Source organism: Papio anubis, chromosome 1 (genome assembly GCF_008728515.1).
Source record: "Papio anubis isolate 15944 chromosome 1, Panubis1.0, whole genome shotgun sequence".
Classification (NCBI taxonomy): Eukaryota; Metazoa; Chordata; class Mammalia; order Primates; family Cercopithecidae; genus Papio; species Papio anubis.
This window is the reverse complement of record NC_044976.1, coordinates 66,555,391-66,578,078: the sequence shown is the minus strand read 5'-3', so window position 1 is coordinate 66,578,078 and position 22,688 is coordinate 66,555,391. Positions and strand designations below refer to the sequence as shown.

At 42.9% G+C, this 22,688-nt stretch overlaps 1 protein-coding gene and 1 pseudogene across 5 annotated transcripts in view; both read left to right on the top strand.

The window, feature by feature from the left end:
- WLS (Wnt ligand secretion mediator) overlaps positions 1 to 22,688 on the top strand; it is a 135,043-nt gene that overhangs the window by 51,159 nt on the left and 61,196 nt on the right. The window contains exon 1 of one of the 4 annotated variants that reach the window (XM_031669704.1): positions 14,030 to 14,655. The exons of the other annotated variants lie outside the window; for them this stretch is intronic. Coding sequence (XP_031525564.1) covers positions 14,604 to 14,655 — 52 coding nt within the window. The 5' untranslated portion in view covers positions 14,030 to 14,603. Of the gene's footprint in view, positions 1 to 14,029; positions 14,656 to 22,688 lie in introns of those variants that run through there. 4 annotated transcript variants of the gene reach the window in all.
- On the top strand, positions 18,413 to 22,685 carry LOC103885949 (annotated as a pseudogene). The gene is made up of 2 exons (XR_004185902.1): positions 18,413 to 20,199; positions 20,477 to 22,685. The product of XR_004185902.1 is annotated as a C-terminal-binding protein 2 pseudogene (transcript).

The window sequence follows — 22,688 nt, the reverse complement described above, 5'->3', positions numbered from 1 at the left end:
ATCAGCTGTTTTATTTTACCTTGAAGTGCTAGAAGGAATACTAGAGGGCTGCTGGTCTAATAATCATCAACCAAGCAGTTTAGACTGGAGCGTGAGGGCTAAGAGAACCCCTTGATTATATAAAATTTCGGTCGTATTTGCTTATATGCATTTTTGAAGTAAGAGTGTGTGTGGTTCTTGTCAGGTTTGCAAATGGGTGGTTGACCCAAGTTAAAGCACTAAATCCTTTAATTTAGCAGCAGGAGAAAGCTTGAACTCTGTGGTACTTGCCCACGGTGGCACAGGTGGCTGGAGCCAGGGCAGGATCTCCTCATTGTACCTCAGTGGTGTAGATAGGTAGATGGCACCTAACAACACGTGCACCACCCCATACAGGTGAGTCAGTCTTCTACCGAACAGCGGACTCTAATATCCTTGCACAGAAGTTGCACTGGTCGTTCTAAAATGATATATTTTCAATTTTTTAAAATCTCCCAGTCAGTATTTCAGGGAATGAAGTGCAGTCTAGAATCTAGACTAGGTGGTAGGCTGGTCCTGTTTATAGTGCCACAGCTGCAGATCACCCATGTGTCTCATTTCCTGCTCTGAGTTTAGAATATAAATGAGGAGATTCTCTTTGCATCCATACAAGTATATCCTGATTACTAAAATAAAAACCTGGTGACATCATTGACTAATGTGAAGAGCAGAGAAGCCAGAAGCAGCGGATCCCATAATGGTGCCCCCAACGTATAGAAGTTATTTTTGTGTTTTCACCTCCTCTTCTAACTTTGGATCTTGTCAGTATTTAAATGCCAGCTGGTCATAACATAGCTAATGTGAGGTTCTTTTATGGGGGATTCACACCTTTATCTTGGTTAACTTAAAAAACTGAAGTGAAGATTATTTTCTGGATTATATTTTTCTAAGCAAAAGGAAGTTAAATGAGAGCAAGGCAGAATTCTGCTTGCAAAAGTGCTAGGGACTCTACATTGGAAAAAACCCTTTTCCCCAACCCTACCTATTGTCTACACACTGACACTAGAAACAGTTCCAGCTCCCCTTTTGCTTTAGTGAGTTATTAGTAATGGTGTTAGTAGAAAGATGGTAGTAATTCTTTATAGGAAGAAGAGGTTCTGGCTTTTTCTGCTCTACGTTGTTTCCTAAAATAATTGTATAGTGAATCTATTTCTCTTGTGTTGGGGTGATCAGACCCAACATCAGGTCGTGGGGGTGACAAAGTCCGGTAGAGTCAAAGGATTGAGAAAAAAGACAGTTTGAGAGAGAAAATTGGGACACCAGAGGGCCATCGCTAGTGTACGGAGGCTGTGAAGGCCCCCAGCTCTGGGAGCCCACGCTATTTATTTGTAATCCAACAAAGAAACAGGTGGTGAAAATGTGGAGGTCAAAAGACCAGGCACATGATCTACAGCTGTGTTGGTTTAGCATTTATATGGAACATGTTCTGCTACTTGAGATAATGGGAATAGGAGCCTAGGAGCCTAGGAGGGCTAGAAGTAAGGAGCCAGCAAGTCTAGACACATTCCTGAGGACATTATGCAAGCCCTGCCTCAGTTCCCTCCCAACACTCAGCTTTTTCCCAACATCTTGCTTTGCCCGTTATTCATATTTTGACTAGAAAGAAAAGCCCAGGCTTGACCTAACAAGCAAGATTATGCCTTCATTAAAGGTAAGGCTTGGGAGATTACAAATATTTCAGTTTAGTATCTTAAAAGAAGTTGCTGTCACGTGGAAAAGAGTTTTAATACCTGTAGTTGTTTGCTGATGAAAAGGTTACCTCTGCCAGTAGTAAGCAGCCTGTTACTGGTAGTGGTCAAGCAGAAGATGGTTGGTGAGGATCATAAGGATGGCCACAGTGATAGCTGGCACAGGGCAGTGCTTTCTTTGCAAAGTACTATCGCACTAGAGATGCTGTTGCTTGTCTTTGTTGCCAGTCATTTGCCTCAGCCTGAACTTGGCCTTAACTCCCCCCTCCCTCAGCATGTTCCACCAACTCTACTGAATGGGCAGCTGGCCACATGATCAGTCCCCAAGCCATAGCTGATCAGACTAGCAGTGGGCCCTTGGCCAAAGGGGAAGCAATCAAATTCTCTTATAAGAAATTGCATTTCAGTAATTCGAGGTCTACCTTTATTAGCACTTAAACTGAAAAGCCAGGAGAGCCACCTGGGCAGTCATCATTCTACACGTGCACAGAGAAGCTGTGATTGTTGACTGGCAGAGTGGGAAGACCAGATACAAAGAGGAAAACGGAGATGAAGACTATTGGTGTAATTACAGTAGACTACAAGAGTTGACTTTCCTCCTGACAGCTTTCTATTCCTGGTTTCAGACCCTCCAGCTTGTCAGCATTTTCTGCCCTTGATTTTCCTAAAGCACTCCTCTATTCTTCCAGCTGATTTCTGGTTAAGTTAGTGGGGGTGAAGTCCTGTTACTTGCAAACAAATGTTCGCTGATTAAGACAACGTTTATTTCATCGGATCATCTGAACAATTCTATCTGGCAGAGTGAGGACACTGAGGATGAGAGAGTTTACATGATTTGCCAGTCTCCCAGCTGGGAAGTCGAGAGGCTATTAGTGTACGTGATGTTAGGACTCCAATGCCTTGAACCCACCATGAGTCTATTGATGGTGCTATGGAGTGTTTCCTGTTTTGAACTGGAAATTATACTAGATGATCCCTAAGCTCCCATCTACTCTAACTCTCTGAAGTTGAGAGTCCATGACTCAAGATTCTCTGGCTTTATAAAAAATCTCATTGGTATCCCTTTGGTTTTGTAAATAGACGACTTCAGAGATCCTCAAGTGAAAACCATTCTAGAAGATAGTGTTCAGTCAAGACAGATGCTCTTGTTAGAGGGTGAGCTTAGTGTTGAAATGAGTGAATTTTCTTTTATTTTGTTACATGCGACCTTGTGTTCATTTCTACTCCTTAGGTAGGCAGACAGGGTTGGTGTACTGGAAGTGTATTTTTAGTCTGACATTAAAAAATGTATCATAGACACCAACACAGGAAGCAGTTTTTAGGTGAGTCAGTGTATAAATAACCTCAAAGAGTTTCATGATGGGATGGTAGATCTTTCAGTTTAGCAGTTCAGCATCTGAAAACCCTTTCCCAATTTCATTCATTCATTCAATAGGCACTTTTGGGACTTGTACTACATGCTAGCATCTTGCTCAGGATTTAAGAAACAAAGATAAATCCTTATTCTTCATAATACAATTTCAGAAACCATCATAACCCTCTTTAGTTTTCTCTATCCTGCAAGACTGAATTCTTTTTTTTTTTTTTTTTTTTTTTGAAACGGCGTCTCAGTCTGTTGCTTAGGCTGGAGTGCAGTGGTATAATCTTGGCTCACTGCTGCAACCTCCGCCTCCTGGGTTCAAGCAATTCTACTGTCTCAGCCTCCTGAATAGCTGGGATTACAGGCACGTTCCACCACGTCCCGCTAATTTTTGTGTTTTTAGTAGAGATGGGGGTTTCACCATGTTGGTCAGGCTGGTCTCAAACTCCTGACCTCGTGATCCGCCCACCTCGGCCTCCCAAAGTCCCAAGTACTGGGATTACAGACATAAGCCACAGCACTTGGCCTAAGACTGAATTCTTTAAAGGCAGGGACAGTGTGTTGTTCATTATTATGTCCTTATACTTAGTACAATTCTAGGCACAGTAAATATTCCATGTGTACTCAAAATAATTAGGATCTCACAGTCTAATTCATGGAGAGAGAATTAAAAAATTACACCACTGTGTTCAGTGCACTAAGTACCCAAAGGAGTCCATAAACATAGAAGGGGAAATGATTAACTCATGGAAAGGGAAATGTTTTGATTGAGTCAAAGGTGGGGTTTTAAAGATATTGGAATCTGTGATCACCTACACTGTGAAGGCAAATAAACAGTCCAAGGGCGACTTATTTTTTTCTGGAAAGTAAAAGAGCTTGGAGAGACAACTCCAGCACTGGGTTAAGTACTTTCAAGCCAGAGTGTTTGGGCTGAATCATAAATTATGAGTGTTTGGCCTGCTGCTTATAAATTATGCGACCCTTGGCAAGGAAGTTTTTCAAACTTCCTTGTACTTCATTTTCCTCACTTATAAAATAGAGATAATAGTAGTACTACCTTTATAGGGTTGTTGTAAGGATTAAACTAGAATAGTACATGTGAGGCCTTTACATAGTAAGTGCTGGATACATATAGTAAATGCTCAATATAAGTGCGTAGTTGGCTGGGCGCAGTGACTCAACACCTGTAATCCCAGCACTTTGGGAGGCCCAGGTGGGCAGATGGCTTGAGCCCAGGAGTTCGAGACCAGCCTGGGCAACATGGTGAAACCCTGTCTCTACAAAAAATACAAAAATTTTCAGGGTGTGGTGGTGTGCCCCTGTAGTCCCAGCTACTTGGGAGGCTGAGGTAGGAGGACTGCTTGGGCCCAGTAGGTTGTACCACTGCACTCCTGCCTGGGTGAGATTCTGTCTCTAAATAAATAAGAGTGAGTAGTTATTATTCTTGGACTTGAATAGAAAGGAGGAATTGCGTTCCAAAGAGGACATAGAAGCCCAGAAACATAGGTGTCAGGGCTGAGTGTTCAGAACAAGGACCCAGTGGATGTTAGCCACAGGCCTTTCATTACTTCGGATAGTGGTTATTAACTTCAGGTCAAGGACTTTAACCTTGGGAGACATATATGCATAGACCCCGTTTGCACATTTAGTATTCTTATTTCAATGGAAGCCCTGAAGCTCACCCATGGAATTCAGGTTTATGAATCCCAATGAGGGTACACCTCATGAGTACCAAAATGCATGCTGATCAGCACTGAAGCAATTGGAGAAAGTCCTAAAATAGAAGATGTGGGAAATTCTTAGCATCCTTAGGAGAATGTGCCCACAGACATGATCTAATTATATTTGACTGTAAACATAGCAACATGTAAATTATTTTGAAATGGAAGAATATTAAGATGGGAGCAGAGGTGTATGGGAGACAACCTCTTGGAGCAGAAGAGTGGTAAGGGAAGATCAGACAAGAGTTAGCAATGGGAACATTCTTTTGGATGAAGGTAACTCAGCAAAGGCATTAGATATAGAGAAGGAAACGTTGATTATGCATCTCCTATGCAGGCTCAATGCTAGATGTTCAAGGTTAAATCTTTACTGTTCTCTGTGAGGCTATTACTGGAGAACAAGTTTTAAATTTAAACAAGTATGAAATTATGGAAGTTAAGTGACTTCTCCAAAGTGATTTGTAGGTGAGAAAGTGAGGACTAAGACCATATTTTTCTACCATGAAATGCTCTGAAATAACATGTGTGCAAAGGACAGTAAGCCCATTTGTTGGGCTGTAGAAAAGTGTCCATAGTAGAGAAAAAAGATGAGCTGCTGAAAGACAGAGGGGCTGGTAGGTGAGTTGCCTTGATGACCAGCTAAGAAATTTGGAGTTTGATCCTTAAGAAAAGGAATTGAAAATAATGTCTCTAGTGCTGAAATAAAATGTGGAATTCAGGATTTGAGACTTGCAGCTTGTCCTTTGAATTATACAGCGGCTGAAAATCATATTTCTTTTTTTCCCATCTGGACTTCTCACTTGGTGGTTTTCCCAACGGGAGGGCATCTGTGAACCTTTTAATGGGAGACGTTGTCAAGCTGGGTTAGGGCTGTGCTCACAGGGCCGGCTTCGGAGGCAGGTAAAATCTGACTCCCTTTTGCTTTTTAGCTACAGACACAGCCATTGCTGCCACCACCAGCTGAGTGACTCGGAATCTAGGGGTTGCCAGTAATTGTGGGTTTAAGTCACAGAGGAAAAAGATAAGAGGAGAGCCAGGCTGGTTTTTCCACAATTAAATGTTGCCTCTCAGGCTTCTCTGTTGGCAGGAATCCAAGAGGTCAGGCACCACCAGCCATATTATTTTTGTCCCTGGCTGCCTGCTCTCATTTGTACCCCTCCTCATTCATGGGAACGAAGAAAAGGTGGGTTGGAAATAAAAAGGCTTGTTCTAGCCTACTTTTTCCTTTACGAAACTTGTCAGAAACAAAGCTTTCCTGTGAAACAGACGGGATATCTTCTAGTAGCTGGCTTTTCCTGCAAGCGCTGTCTCTTCTTCTCTTTCTGCTGGCAGCACAAACGTATTTTTGGGGTTAGGGGTGTTACCATTGTTGAAATCTACTTTTCTCCTTGTACAGTTATGCTGATATGTGGTGTTGTTTCTCAAGCATTGCCCTGTAGTCTGGTTCTGTGGTATTTTTGTATTTGTTAATTGTTTAACTCTTCCATTAGTCAAACTCAAGTTGTGATCCCTTGTCACTCAAACTCCATTATAAGTGCCCCGAGGACAGGAATGGTTTTATAGTTCTTTGTTTTGGCCTCAGTGCCTTAACTATAGAAGGCAGCAAATGGCTGGAGGTGTTTTAGATTTCTACATTCATGAAATATTAGAACTAGAAAGGATCTTAGTAAGCCTATGATCCAGCTGTTATTATTTTATGAAATAATACATTATGTAAAGTGACTTACTGAAATCATACGGCTAAATAGTGGCCTTTTTAGAGCAAGAAGTGGGTCTCCTAACTTTCCTAACCCATGACTGAGAGACATAATGGGAAAGTACTTGAGCTGCCAAGTCAGGCAAACCTGGGTTCTTACTTTGCCTCCCTCTCACATTGGTAGCATGACCATGGGCCTCAGTTTCCTCACTTTGAAATTGCCTGTGATGGTTTCTATCTGGCTGGCATCTGCATGGGTGAAAATGTCTACACATAGTAGGCAGTAAAAAATGTGAGCTTTTAGGAAACATTGTTTTATTTCTTTTAAAAATACTTCATTTATAAGAAAACACATTTCTGAGATCTTTTCAGCATCAGAAAATGGTGCCCGATTGCTCTTGGTGAGAAGAACTTTGGAGGGTGAATAGGCCAGCAGGGCTCTTTGATGGAGATTCAGCCTAGAATGGGCTAGAAATAGAAATTAGCCCTGCTCATGGGACATAAGGTTCATGGATGTAATGCCTTTCCTTTTCCCAGTTGTCCCTCTATATAAGGGAGTTTGGGTTGATTTACTCAGCAGTTAGTAACGGAGCCCCTATCTCACTCACACTCAGAAGAGGATGTGGAGTAGCAGAGGAGGTTGCCAGGCCAACAGGCCCAACTTGATTCCTGCATGATAGGAACATCAATGGTCATAAACGGTTTGATGAGATAGGACAAGCCCAGGGCTGAGGACGGAGACGGCATTCAGGGGCAGGTGTGTGGAGTGATGCATGTAGAGACCAATGCAACAGTGCTAGCGTGACCCGAAAGGAAAGAGCGATGATTTTAAGAGAAAGGCTGAGGGCGAAGGCTGGAGAGGAAGAGCAGAAAGGGAGTCCAGCTTAGCACTCTTGTGTTGTGGGTGGCTTTTATTGAGGGAGGAGCAGCAGAGATCTTTCGCGGCTCCACCAAAGGTCATGGTTTTCCATTATACTTCCTTCTCTCTCACACACATATGCTTCATCCACCTTCTTTATAGTATTTTGAATCTGTCTATTATCTGGAACCCTGGGTGGCAGTAGAATATTGTCCCATTGTCTCCTGGAGTCCAACTCGGGGAATGTCCTGGCTGATTGATCAAGGGAAGGACCTTATCTTCAAATAGAACCCCAAAGCCGAGTGCAATAATTCCCCACATAAGCCGTATGAAACAAATACACCGTGTGAATAACACTGGCCTGACTCCAGCAATAACACAGCTGTTGAAACAGCTTAGTCACCAGGGCAATGGAGGTATGTGGTGAGGGAATGTTGGGGTGCCGTGATCTGACATTTAGCTGGCTGGCAGCAGCGCTGAGCGCCAACACGGAGCTGTGGGAGAGCTGCAGAGAGAATCTGCTACCCATCCACAGGCATTATTCCCTTGTTTCTTTTGAAGCCCGACCATAATCCCCTCCCTAGGCAAGGCAGACTGAGGAGGAAAACAGAAAACATTTTAGGACTGAGGGGAGGGAAAGAAATGGTTTGCTTCTTTTAGACACCTGGTTTCTGCCCCTTAATGATGCATGTTTATTTCCTGGATAACTTTTTTTTAAATGCCTCAGGCTAGGCAGAGTATAATTTAGATATGGTGAAGGGGAAAAGAAACTCATTTATTTATCTTGCCTAGAAAAACGTCGTGACTCTTCTTAGCTTACTTGTGTCCAGGGGATGTACGAAGAAGTCAGCAGGGAAAGTCCTGGCCCTGCTGCCTGATATTGCCTGAATCTCTGTAGCGGTTCATCTGCCAGAGCTCTTGTCTGAAGGACTCTGGGTAGATCTGGGCAAAATACTTAGCTGGTTTCGTCAGGACTTGGGGAGGAGTAATAAACTGCCATGGAGCGACCCCATCCCTCTTCCAGCTCTTTGAAGAACTGACCTGTGTGTTTTCTCTTTATCCTGGACTCCCTCTGCACTGTTTGTTTTGGAAGTTGTTAAGTTAAATTAGCCATCCCATTCCTTTCCTGGTTACTGTATGAGAATGCAGCTGTCAGTCTGTGAACCCTGCCATCATCTATTTTTAGACACAGTGTGAATGAAGCTCTCTTCTCTAATTGCATTCAGAGAGAGAGAGAGAGAGAGAGAGAGAGAGAGACACGCAGGTAGATTTTCACAACGATCAAATCAGCTATTCTAAATGCTGTGTGTACCGACAGTGTCCTGGAGAGAAAGCAAAGAAACCCACTGTGTGTTTTCCTCCCTTGGCTGTCAGGTTTGTTTTCTCTCCACATTGATGTTGATTATGGTCAAATAGGAAAGTGCTGTTGCCACATTTGCTTTCCAGTGTTTTAAGACTTGCCAGCTTGGATGGTTCTGAGTTCTCTAGCTTTGTTAGCAAAAGATTGGTTCATCATTGGGTTCAGATTCCTCGGTAAACAAATTCCTTAGAAAATATCCTTCCAGCAGTATTTTCTACAAGGTTAAATCGTCGTAAGCACACTGAGAACTGTGTTAGCAGTGGGCCTCAGTTTCCTTAGGATGTCTCTCTGTCCACCTGCCCCTGCATCCCAGTCTGTCTTCGACACAGCTGCCAGAATCTCCTTCTTTGCTTTAACATCCTCTAATCAAAATGCTGCAGCACTCAGGCCAAGCTTCTTCCCTTTGTCATCAGACGCTTCCTGTACCCTAGCCTTCCCTTTTCCTTGCACTCCCTCTCACATTCCCTGCCATATTGAATTAGTTGCTTTCCCTGACTGCACCCTGCTATTTTGTGCTTCTGTGACTTTTCATACATGTGGCTTCCTCTGCCTGTAATGCCTTCTCCTATCTCGCTGCCTAGTGAACTCCTATTCTGTAATTCATTGGTAAACATCACCTCTTCTCAATAGGGTGAGCCAGGAGATTGTGTCTTCTGTGCTACATTTCTTGACCTTCGACTCAGAACTCTTGATCTTTTGTGCTGACTGTATACTTCATATATACTTCTAATGCAGTACAAACTACATGAAATTATACTTATTTATGTGTATACTTGCCTTCCCCACTTTACTATAAATAATTTGAGGGCAATGGCTTTGCCTTATATGCCTTTTTATCCCTACTCTTTTTTTAATAGAAGAAGTTTAATTGTTTCACTCTTTATAGACATATATAAACATACATTTTTATGTTGATATACATGTATATAGTTCCAAATCCTATTTCTATATAAGATTTGTATTTATTTATATATAGGATTTGGAACTTCTCTATTTTTTTTTTTAATTATACTTTAAGCTCTGGGATACATGTGCAGAACTTGCAGGTTTGTTGCATAGGTATACACGTGCCATGGTGGTTTGCTGTACCCATCAACCTGTCATCTACATTAGGCATTTCTCCTAATACTATTCCTCCCTAGCCCCCCACCCCTCAACAGGCCCTAGTGTGTGATGTTCCCCTCCCTGTGTCCATGTGTTCTCATTGTTCAGCTCCCATTTATGAGTGAGAACATGCAGTGTTTGGTTTTCTGTTCATGTGTTAGTTTGCTGAGAATGATGGTTTCCAGCTTCATCCATGTCCCTGCAAAGGACACGAACTCATCCTTTTTTGTGGCTGCATAGTATTCCATGGTGTATATGTGCCACATTTTCTTTATCCAGTCTATCATTGATGGGCATTTGAGTTGGTTCCAATTCTTTGCTATTGTGAATAGTGCCACAATAAACATATGTGTGCATGTGTCTTTATAGTAGAATGATTTATAATCCTTTGGGTATATACCCAGTAATGAGATTGCTGGTTCAAATGGTATTTCTGGTTCTAGATCCTTGAGGAATTGTCACACTGTCTTCACAATGGTTGAACTAATTTACACTCCTACCAACAGTGTAAAACCATTCCTATTTCTCCACATCCTCTCCAGCATCTGTTGTCTCCTGACTTTCCAATGATTGCCATTCTAACTGGTGTAAGATGGTATCTTGTTGTGGTTTTGATTTGCATTTCTCTGATGACCAGTGATGATGAGCTTTTTTTCACATGCTTCTTGGCCGCATTAGTCTTCTTTTGAGAAGTGTCTGTTCATATCCTTCACCCACTTTTTGATAGGGTTGTTTGTTTTTTTCTTGTAAATTTAAATTCCTTGTAGATTCTGGATATTAGCCCTTTGTCAGACGGATAGACTGCAAAAATTTTCTCCCATTCTGTAGGTTGCCTGTTTACTCTGATGATAGTTTCTTTTGCTGTGCAGAAGCTGTTTAGTTTAATTAGATCCCATTTGTCAATTTTGGCTTTTGTTGCCATTGCTTTTGGTGTTTTAGTCATGAAGTCTTTGCCTATGCCTATGTCCTGAATGGTATTGCCTAGGTTGTCTTCTAGGGTTTTTATGGTTTTAGACTTTACAGCCAGTCTTGTGCGAGGAAACCAGTAGGTGCTCAGAAATATTTGGTGGAAGCAAAAATAGAGTTGGATGATCCATCTAGCACCAGGGATTTCAGGGGTATTTGTGCAGGGGTCTGTGGGGAGCAGGAGTAAAAAGGCAGGTGATGGGGAAAGAAAGTGTGAATGTCACCAAAATAGAGCAAACCACTTGTTTGTTGGTAGAGTGACAGGAAATTTAGGTTTGTAAGAGTTATTTGGAGAAAGAAGGGTGACAATCATTAATTTGGTAAATATTTAATGAATATCTATTGTGCAAAGACATGAGTGCTAAAAACTGTGAACAAGACTGAGGCAGTCCCTGGCTTTTAGGAACCCAGCCTAAGTAGGAGATGGGTAGGGAGAGAGATGGGGATAAGTAGTCAGGAGAAGCACCATGGAGAATAAGTGTCATATTGCTGGGTGAACAGGGTGCTGTGGGGAGCAAGAGGAGGGGTGCTATATTGAGTTTGGGTGAGTAAAAGAAGGCAAGAGTAAATCTGGGGGGAATTCCAGAAGATGAGTAGGAGTCTGGCACAAGTGGGGATGCAAAGCACTGTCTGCGGCCCAGATAAAGAAGCCTTTTGTAATTCACCCTCTCAAAGGTGGCATCTCTTTAAAATTTGGTGTGATTTTGGGGACCCTGAGTATAGCAGGTGTAGATAACCGTGAGTAACAGCCTTGAAATAGCAGCCAGCGGCCAGGCACGGTGGTTCACGCCTGTAATCCCAACACTTTGGGAGGCTGAGGCGGGTGGATCACCTGAGGTTGGGAGTTCAAGACCAGCCTGACCAACATGGAGAAACCCCGTCTCTACTAAAAATACAAAAAATTTAGAAAGGCATGGTGGCCCATGCTTGTAATCCCAGCTACTCAGGAGGCTGAGGCAGGAGAATCACTTGAACCCAGGAGGCAGAGGCTGCAGTGAGCGGAGATCACGCCATTGCCCTCCAGCCTGGGCAACAAGAGCGAAACTCCGTCTCAAAAAATAAATAAATAAATAAATAAATATATAAAATAGCCAGCACTGACTGAGTGCTTACTATATGCCAGGCCCGTGCTGAGTGCTTAGCACATATGATCTCATTTACTCCTCACAGTCATAGGAGAAGGGCATTACGATGACCATTATCCTCATCTTACACATAGAGACATTTAGTGACTCCCAACATTGCACAGGCACCAAATAGCTAAGGTGGGCTGTGATCCCAGGCTGTCTGTCTCCAAAGCTGAGCTCTTACTCATCTTCCAAGGCTGGAGGGAAGAGGGGCTGTATAGGAAGTGGCCAACCTAGGTAGAAGGGGTAGTGAACATTCATAGAACTAGAACCTAGGCTGGTATATAACATCTTAACCAATGATGCCATTTAAGGAGTTTTGACATCATACTGAAGACAATATAAAGGCATTGAAAGTGTTTTAGAAATCATTTCTCTAGCAAGAAGTGTGAAAAATAGGAACAGGGCAGGTGTTTTAGTCATGGAGGCTGGAGATAATGGCCTGAACAAGCAGAGTATCAGTGAGGAGAGAGAGGAGGCTAAATCTGAAAGACATCTAGTAGAGTTGACCACATTTGGTGGTTTGGATTTCTAACCCATGAAAGAGGAGGAGAGACTGGTAAAAAGTGACCATGCAAATTCAAATCTCAAGAGGGAAATCAGGACTGGAGAGTGTGACGTGCATCCCAGGAGCAGATGAAATCCTCAGGGTGAATGTGTTGAGTTAGATGAGGAAAGACCTACTCTCTGACCTGGTGAACAACAGTCGATAATGGTTTTTTTCTATATTCTGTGGTACTTCAGATTCATTTATTAAAAAAAAAAAATGGATGTCTCCACTTACTTTTTCAGTGATATAGCCTTTACGCACTAGTAGCCTTGGCTGCAATCAGGGTAAGTGGATGTTTTCTAACTCCATGTCACTTTGAAGAGAACCTAATGTGAGCACCGTTCTCCCTTGTCCTCATCATGTTCCATAGACAGATATGTGACTTCAACCAGAGGATAATGCATCGGAATACAGCAAGGAACCAGTTTTGCAATGTTTAGAAATACGTTTTCTTACATGTGGAAGATAATTCTCTGCAATTCAAATGCTTGGTTTGATGATGAAAGACAAGAGAAGCAATGTGATCTAAACTGTTAGGCTGGTTTGCAAAATAATTGTACTCATTCATTTTTATAACCACTCACACCCAGGCCTGTAGGGCATCTTAAGAAAACAGCTAGGGCCAAATTTATAATTAGCTGAGTCCATTTTTGCCAGACCTAACCATGTATAGGACAGGGTTGGTTTTGTTATTTCCTTAATTGAAAGCGTCAAGAAAAATTCAAGCCAGGTCAGAGAGTTTTTTATTGGGGAAGGAATGCTGGCATAAATAACCCCAGATTATATGTCTGCCAGAGGCTGGGAGGAGATTCATCTCTGTGGCCTCTTTCTGAGGTTACCCAAACAAACTCTGGTGACTGGCAGCTCCCCTATGTAATGTGGGAATGCACACGAGCTTTGAAACCTCTTTTTTTTTTCCCAGGGCAAAGGCCCAGGAAAGTCAAAGTGTCTCTAGGAACCTTAAAAGCTTTTGACAACCATAAAATCATTCTTGATTTCCTCTAATATATCTTGTCCTCTCCTTTTTCCCCTTTTATTCCAGTTAATAGGTCAACAATATAACCCAGCCACCCTGGGACAAGATGGAGAGGGAACTGGTATTGGCCAGCAGCCTTAGGGAGTAGTTCCCACTGTCTTCATACTGCAAAGGTGAAAACTGAGACTTATTTAAGGTTGTTCAGGTGGGAAATCATAAAAGGAGAATTCAAACTCATATCCATTTGGTGCCCAATTTATACACTTTGTACTATCCTGGCTGGCAAATACCTGTTTCAGATGTAGAAGGTGTAGAGCATAGGTGAGAAGCATAATGATGTCTTCCTCAATTAAGGTTCTAGTGGCCTTTCATTGCTTCTCTTTCTCCCTACATTCCCACCCCAGGGACCATTCTTACATTAAGCAGCTGCCCTAGATTTCTTGGGGATACTAGACCTCTTTCCTAGCAATTTCCAGCGCCTCCCACCATTTCTGGCTTATAGAAGGGACTTGCTTTCCTCTCTGACTTTCCACTTCCCTGCAGGAAAACTGATTGGTTTTGCTTTTCTCAAGCAGGGCAGGGCAGTATCACTGGTATAGAGAGACTTTGTAAGGATGCAATTAGTTGATGCTTCCCAATATGGAAAGGCATGGATCTTTCCGTCTATAGCCACACTTTGCAGTCTAGGTCTGCTCCTATGGAACCCTGGAGCATAGGGGAGACTGCCCCCATAACAGGATGGAAATAGTAAGTATAACAAATGACAGTGCCTTTCCACGCTTCCCTTCCTCCTCTGAATGAATTCTCCACCCAGCCAAAATATGTCTCCAAAACTATTTGAGAAATGTGAAGCTTGGCTAGCCCATAGGACCTATGGGCTTCTATACCAAAGCTGCTCATATAGTATAGGTATGGAAAACCATGGATTTCAAATCTGTAAATGCCCTATGCTGATACCTTACAACTGTACCCCCATGAAACTGGTATAACCAGTGTCCTTGTTTTATAGGGAAGGTTCTCCAGTGCCAAATGTTGCTTAGCCTTCCTGCCATTCTCCCAAGGAGTTCAAATTGGATTCTTCGCCTTCATTATCTCGGGAGCGGGGAGGGGAAGTATTGCCCACACAGTATCCCAGGAGTCATGAAACCAGTGTTTTATTAAATGCAACATCGTCATTAATGCTGAAGTTTATTTCCAAGTCCATTGGAAGCAGAAGAGAAAACAATTCAGGTAACCAGCTTTGCAGTTTTACTGTGTTCCTCTGTCTAGTGTTTTCCTGTTTCTGGGTTTTGTGATCTAGGTTTGGATTAGGGATTCATAGTGGGAAGCTCCATGTTCCTGAAACCTGGTAATTATTTTGAATTAAGGAGAAGTATAAGAGTTTCACTTCTCTAATAAAATGTCAACAACATACCTTACCCTTCATGCTTTCTGCTCTGTCTTAAGCATTTTTCATGCAGTAACTAGTATAATAATCATGAAATTCTAGGCATTAAGTCCTATCCTAACAGGTAAGGAACCAGGTCTGCTAAGATTGACCTGTGCTACCTCATGAGTGCTATCTGTCTGGGGGTGGGGAGTGATATCACCGTCTAGTAAAGGTCACTTGAACGGGCCATTCTCCCTGTGGTTTCTATTTTTTATGTACATCATAAAAGATGGCAGAATGCTATGAGACTACAGGCTATGAAGCTGTAGGGTCCTGAATCTGGTATTTCTAGGGTAGGGCTTTCTGAGTTTTGGCATCTTCACCTCAACACCTCTGCTTCATATTGCACAGGAAGTGAGGAGATGGCAGAACATGCTATAATTTTAACAACCAATAACAGATGGCTTTAGAAAGCTTAGATTAGTGAATTCCAGACATTCTTATGAGCCATACTTGCAGCCTCCCAGGAACACTCCCTGTTTCTCTCCTGTAGAAAGCTGGAAAGGTGTTTAGTTTGTGTTGAGTGGCTCTTTGACCAAGTATGCTTGTTAGTTTCTTTTGAATTCTAGTGTGTGTGTTTGTTTTCACCAACAAAGGTAGTAGAGTGCCTCATGTGATCCAGACTGAAGCTCTGCTGTATACTAGCCATATATTCTTGGGCAATTTATATAACGTCTTCCTCCCAGGATGGATGTGAGGCCTGAAGAAGGCTGGTGCATGTTAGTCTCTGATGAAGGAGAGCTGTTGCTCTTATTAAAGACTTAACATATTCATATTGTGTGACTGCTTTGAGGGGCTTCTTTTATCACAAGTTAGCCAGTTTTCTTTAAGCAATACAAAAAAAAAGTAATTTTATTTTAAGGCAATTTCGATGACTTTATACAAGTTCCTTAAGATCTGAGGACATCACTTTACTCATTAATTAAAAGAAAATATTCATGTCCACTTCGTGGAATTGTTGAGAACATTAAATGAGGTAATTTAAAGCACAGAAACCACGGGAGCTTAATATGGAGTAATTGTACATTAAAATACTGTGTGCAATTTTCATTTTAAACTGCATATTTTAAAATAGTTTTTCCTTTGAGGATCCTCAACAGATTAGAATAACTGTTGAAGCTGGGACCAGGCAAGGAAGCAATCCTATCTAGCCTTGTCTCTCTGAGGCACCTGCTCTGAACCAGGCCCACCCCAAACATTTGTCTGGCTCGGGGAAACAGTATGAATGAAGACATGCCTATCATGTGTCTAAATATTTAGAAGTGATAAATCAGGCCAGCAAACTGTTAAACCAAGTATATTGCATCCAAACCGGATGGCCAGGTTTGAATTGAGGATTCATGGATGACTTAGAATTCTGTGCCAAAATGTGACTGGCCAGGAAGCGTGGACCCTTACACCCCTTTTCTCCCCACCTCTGGCTCCATCCCATAAAGAGAGGGGCCTTGCATGCTTGTACATGGATACCCTAATCTCCAAGTTCAAGCTCTGTTCCTATCTTCCAACAAATAGCAGCCTTTTCACTCCCATCCACCCGACCATCCAAGAAAGAGTACACAAGTGATTGTCTAGTTCTTCTTGGGAAGCCAGACCTGGAAAGAGGCCACACAGACCTTGGAAGTAAGATAAGAGTTCAGAGCTGTCTAGGCAGAATGTTCTGGGGTCTGACATCTCGGAGCATGGTCTAGAAGTGAGGGAGTCTGTAGACTCTGGGTATACATATCCCCTTCACTTGGGAGTTTCTTGTCCTATAAAGAAGGGAACAGTTGACAGAGTGGGACCACTTAAAAATATGGGGCCCAAACTTCAAAGACCCCTCTTGCTTGTGTCTAAGGCCAGTGTTGCTCTGAACCCTGCGGCTCCAAGGAGAACAACCTGTGAGTTATTTGTAACCTGTGTGTGAGCTGAGAACATTTTTTACAGCTTTTCATGTTTATACTCTTGTGTTTCTCCAAGCACCCTTTTCAATACAGTTGAAAGTCCCAATTCCTACTTCCAGCGTTAGAAGTATGATGTACTTTATTGCCTAAGATTTGACCCCATGGGAGCTCTGACAGATTCTTTCTGTTGACCACTGAGGCTACTAAGTGGGGAGAAGTTGTAGCCAGCTTGGTCCCTGACCAAGGGGAGATATCAACTCTGAGCATGGTTTCTGCCAACCTGGGAGTGGCACAATGTTTTCTACAGACCCTTGCTCTTCTCTACCTCCAGCCCTGGGTCTATGTATTCCCCTGGTGTCCTCAAGTCCAAAGTCTCTCCTTGGATTATGCAGAGATGGGAAGATGTGGGGTAACTGAGGTCCAGCCGTTTTGTGTGCAGACTTTGACCAGTCACCTCATTGTCAGTGCCATGCTTTGTTCTGCCTTGTGCAACCCCTGGTGCTTTCAAATTCTGAGTGGCTTCAGGTTCCTGCAGACATATTGGCTCACTTTTCTAGAATATCCCCTCTATAGGAGTGTAGGCTGTGGCTGCCAGGAAACTCTATTTCATGTATTTTTTATCTTTTTAAAACATGTTGAGGCCAGGCACAATGGCTCACGCCTATAATCCCAACACTTTGGGAGGCTGAGGCAGGTGGATCACCCGAGGTCAGGAGTTCAAGACCAGCCTGACCAACATGGAGAAACCCTGACTCTGCTAAAAATACAAAATTAGACAGGCATAGTGGTGCACGCCTGTTATCCCAGCTACTGGGGAGACTGAGTCAGGAGGATTGCTTGAACCTGGGAGGCAGAGGTTGCAATGAGCCGAGATCATACCATTGCACTCCAGCCTGGGTAACAAGAGCAAAACTCTGTCTTTAAAAAAAAAAAAAAAATTGAAATCTCTAGTCTGCTCATGTGTCTACAGTTAGTTTTTTCCCCCTGTGATTTAATATCTTTTGCTTTTCTTTTTACTGTCTTTGTCTTTATTTTGTGGAATTTCAGGAGGAAAACACAGTGGCCAATTCACCATGTTTAACTGAGGATAAAAATAGGAATAATAGAATAGTGGGTATTGATGTTCATCAAGGGTTTCCTCTATATCAGAATGGCCTCACATTCCTTCTTCCATAGATCATCTCTTCCTTTTCCTAGATTTCTTCTGAGAACCAGGGATCTGCCATGCTGCCATGTCAGCTTTAAGCCACTGTAGACCAGTGGATAGAAAAGCCCTGCTTTTCAGAGGGCAGTTATTCCTATCTGTTTCCCTTGTGACTTGTATGTGTTCAGGTTTAGTAAACTTTTATTAAGCACCTACTGCATACTAGGCAGCATGCAGTGCTTTCACTAACTTGACTCAATCCTTGTTAAGCAGCCCTGGAGGAGGTGGGTATTACTTAGATGGGCAAACTCACGTGCTTGGATACTGAGACTTCTTCAAGGCTGAATAGCCAGAGCCTAAAATTGTGCCCATTTTCATAACCCTAGTGGTGGATGGATCTCCAGTCATTTTGGAAATGTGATTTGTGCTTTTTTTTTTTTTTCCTCATTAAGACTTCTCTGGAGGAGTAGAGTGGGGCGGGGGGAGGGGAGCGGAAGGAGGGTGGGGAGAGCGGGAGGGGGAGGAACGGGGAACTGGAGAGATTAAGTTTTTGTGCGTGTGTCCCTGTGTGCGTGTGTCATTTTAAGGTGGCTCAGGAGTAGCCCAGAGGAGCCAGCGGCGACCCGAGTAGCGAGGAGCCGAACCGGGAGCCGTGCCGCGCTGAGTGGGGGCCGCACAGCCGCCGCCCCGGGTGGAATGGGAGGGGTGGGAGCCGCCGCCGCCTCCAGGGCGCCTTTCGCTGTGGACGCCGACCGTCCGGGAGGAGGGTTTCATCACCTTAAATGGTTTTGAACCAATGGAACTATTCTCTTAAAAAGACAGACAGCCCATCGTGTGAACTAGAGTTTGTGGACAGATTTATATTGGGTTCATAGTGGCGTCATGCATGCAGACTCCTGCGAGTTCCCCTAAGTTCTTAGAGGACTGCTTTGCAAAAAGCAAAAAACTGCTTTTTTTTTTTTTTTTTTTTTTTTTATCTGAGAGTTGCAAGGTTCCATAAAGAATGGTCCCTTGTGGATAAGCACAAAGTCAAGAGACAGTGATTGGACAGAATATGTGAAGGTATCCGCCCCCAGATCATGAAGGACCCCCGCCCCCTGGTGGCATTGCTGGATGGCCGCGACTGCACTGTGGAGATGCCCATCCTGAAGCATGTGCAGTCCACGCAGGAAATCCACGAGAAGGTTCTAAATGAAGCCGTAGGTGTCAAGATGTACCACACCATCACCCTCACCAGGGAGGACCTGGGAAAGTTCAAGGCTCTGAGAGTGATCCTGCGGATAGGCAGTGGCTATGACAACGTGGACATCAAGGCTGCCGGCGAGCTCGGAATTGCTGTGTGTAACAACCCGTCTGCAACCGTGGAAGAGACAGCGGACTTTACCATCTGCTATATCCTCAATCTGTACCGGAGGAACACGTGGCTGTACCAGGCATTGCAGGAAGGCATGCGGGTTCAGAGCATGGAGCAGATCCACGAGGTGGCCTCAGGAGCGGCACACATCTGTGGGGAGACGCTGGGCCTCATCAGCTTTGGTTGCACCGGGCAGGTAGTTGCAGTTCGAGCCAAGGCCTTTGGATTCAGAGTCATATTTTATGACCTCTACTTGCAGGATGGGATCCAGCAGTCCCTGGGTGTGCAAAGGGTCTACACCCTCCAGGATTTGCTGTATCGGAGTGGCTGGGTCTCCTTGCATTGCAATCTCAACGAACATAACCACCACCTCATCAATGACTTTACTATAAAGCAGATGAGGCAGGGAGCATTCCTTGTGAATGCAGCCCGTGGTGACCTGGTGGACGAGAAAGCCTTAGCACAAACCCTCAAGGAGGGCAGGATACGAGGGGCAGCCCTCGACGTGCATGAGTCGGAGCCCTTTAGTTTTGCTCAGGGTCCGTTGAAAGATGCAGCGAATCCCCTCTGCACTCCTCACACTGCCTGGTACAGCGAGCAGGCGTCACTGGAGATGAGGGAGGCAGCTGCCACAGAGATCCGTTGAGCCGTCACAGGTCGCATCCCAGAAAGCTTAAGAAACTGAACAATGAATTCTTTGTCACATCAGCGCCTTGGTCAGTAATAGACCAGCAAGCAATTCATCCTGAACTCGATGGTGCCACATACAGATATCCTCCAGGCATTGTGGGCGTGGCTCCAGGAGGACTTCCTGCAGCCATGGAAGGGATCATCCCTGGAGGCACCCCAGTCACTCACAACCTCCTGACAGTGGCACATCCTTCCCAAGCGCCCTCTCCCAACCAGCCCACGAAACACGGGGACAATCGAGAGCACCCCAACGAGCAATAGCAGAGAATGCCAGAAGGTAATCATTCAGATACACTTGGGACCAAGAGACAGTGAAAAATAGATGAACTAAGAGAGAAAGAATCTTACGGTCTTTGTAACTGATTTTGGACATATACGTCATTGATGTTGCGGTGTTAAAACTACAAGAGCTACAAACTGAAGATGCTGTCTGCTTACGGAAGTGCTAAAAGACTAGGATGTGATTTATTAACGACCAACTTCTGTTTTGTGTGTTAAGTTTTTCATCTGTGTATCAAATCACAAAGAATAAATAGAGCTTTTTCCTTTATCAGTCCCTTGGGCACAGCAGGTCCTGAACACCCTGCTCTACAATGTTGCATCAAGAGTTCAAACAACAAAATAAAAAATATTAAGAGGAAATCCCCATTCTGTGACGAGTCCGTTAAGTCTACAGGGGCTGGTGACCTCTTTTTGCTAATAGGAAAATCACATTACTACAAAATGGGGGAAAAAACTGTTTGCCTGTGATAGACACCTGCACGCATAGGATTGAAGACAGTTCAGGCTCCCGTACAGAGAAGCGTCTCTCACATCTGAACTGCATACTGAGTGGGCAGGTTGGTTGTAAGTTCAGTAAAACCCTCTGATGATGCAAAAAAAAAAAAAAAAAAAAAAAAAGTATTAAGTTTCACAAGCTGTTTGTACTCAAATATATTTTCTCAGTTTCAGATGCTCTGCTATTTTATTGAGTAGAAAGTCTTGAGCTAAAAGGGTTCAAGAAGAATAATGTTGCATTTCCTTATGTCTCAGGAAACATTTTTCTGGTAGCTTGTCAGATTGTCTATGAACAAACCCACTTTTTTAGACATTGATAAAGTCTTCTTTTCTTCACATGATATTTTATACAACAACACTTCAGATGTATTAGATGGGACTGATTTTAACAAATCCTATCAGATTTGTATCAAAATAGTTACATGTTCTATTCATAGTCTTTTGTGACTCATTGCCTTTTTGTTTAAAAAGATGGCCTATTTTGAGCTTTGTTTAGATGCATTCCTGTTTTTGTGACAAAGGAAAACTTTAAAATTGTCCCAAACAGAAAAATAATGGCTATCAGAAGTATGTTTTGTTTTAGTGTGAGTTACCATTACTGTATTTGTTTATTGTAAAGGTGGACATTTAGTGTTCAGTACAGTTTTCAATAAAAAGTAATTAAAATTTGTTAAGTTCCGAAATTCAGGCACATCTCACTAACGTGAAAGTTCTCTACTTGAGATGTTTAAGGCAACTGCATTGTCAACTAGCCAATTTCCAACTCTTGTTACTGATAGCATTCTATCTGCCTGTTCCATAACCAGACTCAAGAACGCTGACAATTACTTCATGTGATACAAAGTTTAATTGAAAAATCAAAACTTCACACAAGTCCATCATTATCAAGTCATGCCATCCTTAAGAGGTAATGGTGGGTTAGAGCTAAATCAATTAAAAAAAAAACCAAAGTTGCTCAACTTGTAGAGTTCTGATTTTAATTTACCCCAAAGCAAAATGACCTGGACCTGGTTCAAGGGAGGGAAGTGAACCTTGAAACTGTTTTGCCAATAACCTAACAAAATGATATTTACCAGGAAGTGTGGCAAAATAGTCCCATGAGTTAAGAACCTGAAGTTGATTTAATGAATCTTTTTAAATAGAATTAAACCTTTATACAAAAAAAAAGACTTCTCTGCTCTTGAACTTGCTCATCATAGTATAAAACAGACAAAATTAATAGGTGCAATGTTTTATTAATCTCATCTCCTTAATGAGTTCTGTGGTGAGTTTAACTCATTTGTGGTCCAGTCCTACTGTTATGGAAGTATGTGTGAACACTCATTTGTGCAATTATGTATTATTATATTCCTATCTGTGTATAAGTCTTTAATTTTGGAAAAATACTTTGCCTTTTACATTAACTTCATCCACAATATGAAGGGATTTTGACTCTTGGAGAAGTAGCAGATCCTATATTTGAGAACTTTCGGGAATAAGTTTGAGAAGGATGTTTTCAGACAGAATGTGACCAGAGAAGAGCCCCAGAGGGACATGTCTGAGGGGTGGTTGAAAAACTTGGTCATGTTTGTCAGAGAGGAAAGAAAATGCAGGCAGATCTGGTATGGTTTTCAAGAACATAAGGCACTTTTTATGGAAGAAGGAAGGACCTCACCTTCCATGTGGCTTCTACAGGCAGACCTAGGACCTGTGGTACAAGTTACGGGAGGATGAGGTCTGACTATTTGTGCTCCCTCAGAGGGAGTGAGGCCCCTGTCTCTGGAAGAGTTTAAATGGAGGCTCTGGACTCTGGCAGAGTGGACAGGAGAGGCCACCCAGCATTTGGCTTAGACTTTCCTCCTATGACTTCTAAGTCTTCAGGTTTGGAGTTTGATAGAAATTAATGTTTCTCTTTTGTCTTGCTGATTTCCATGGCAAAGCCTACAAGAACTTTTTGAGCTGTTTCTAAAATATCTTCCAAAAGCCATTTCTGAAACATGCGTCCTTTCT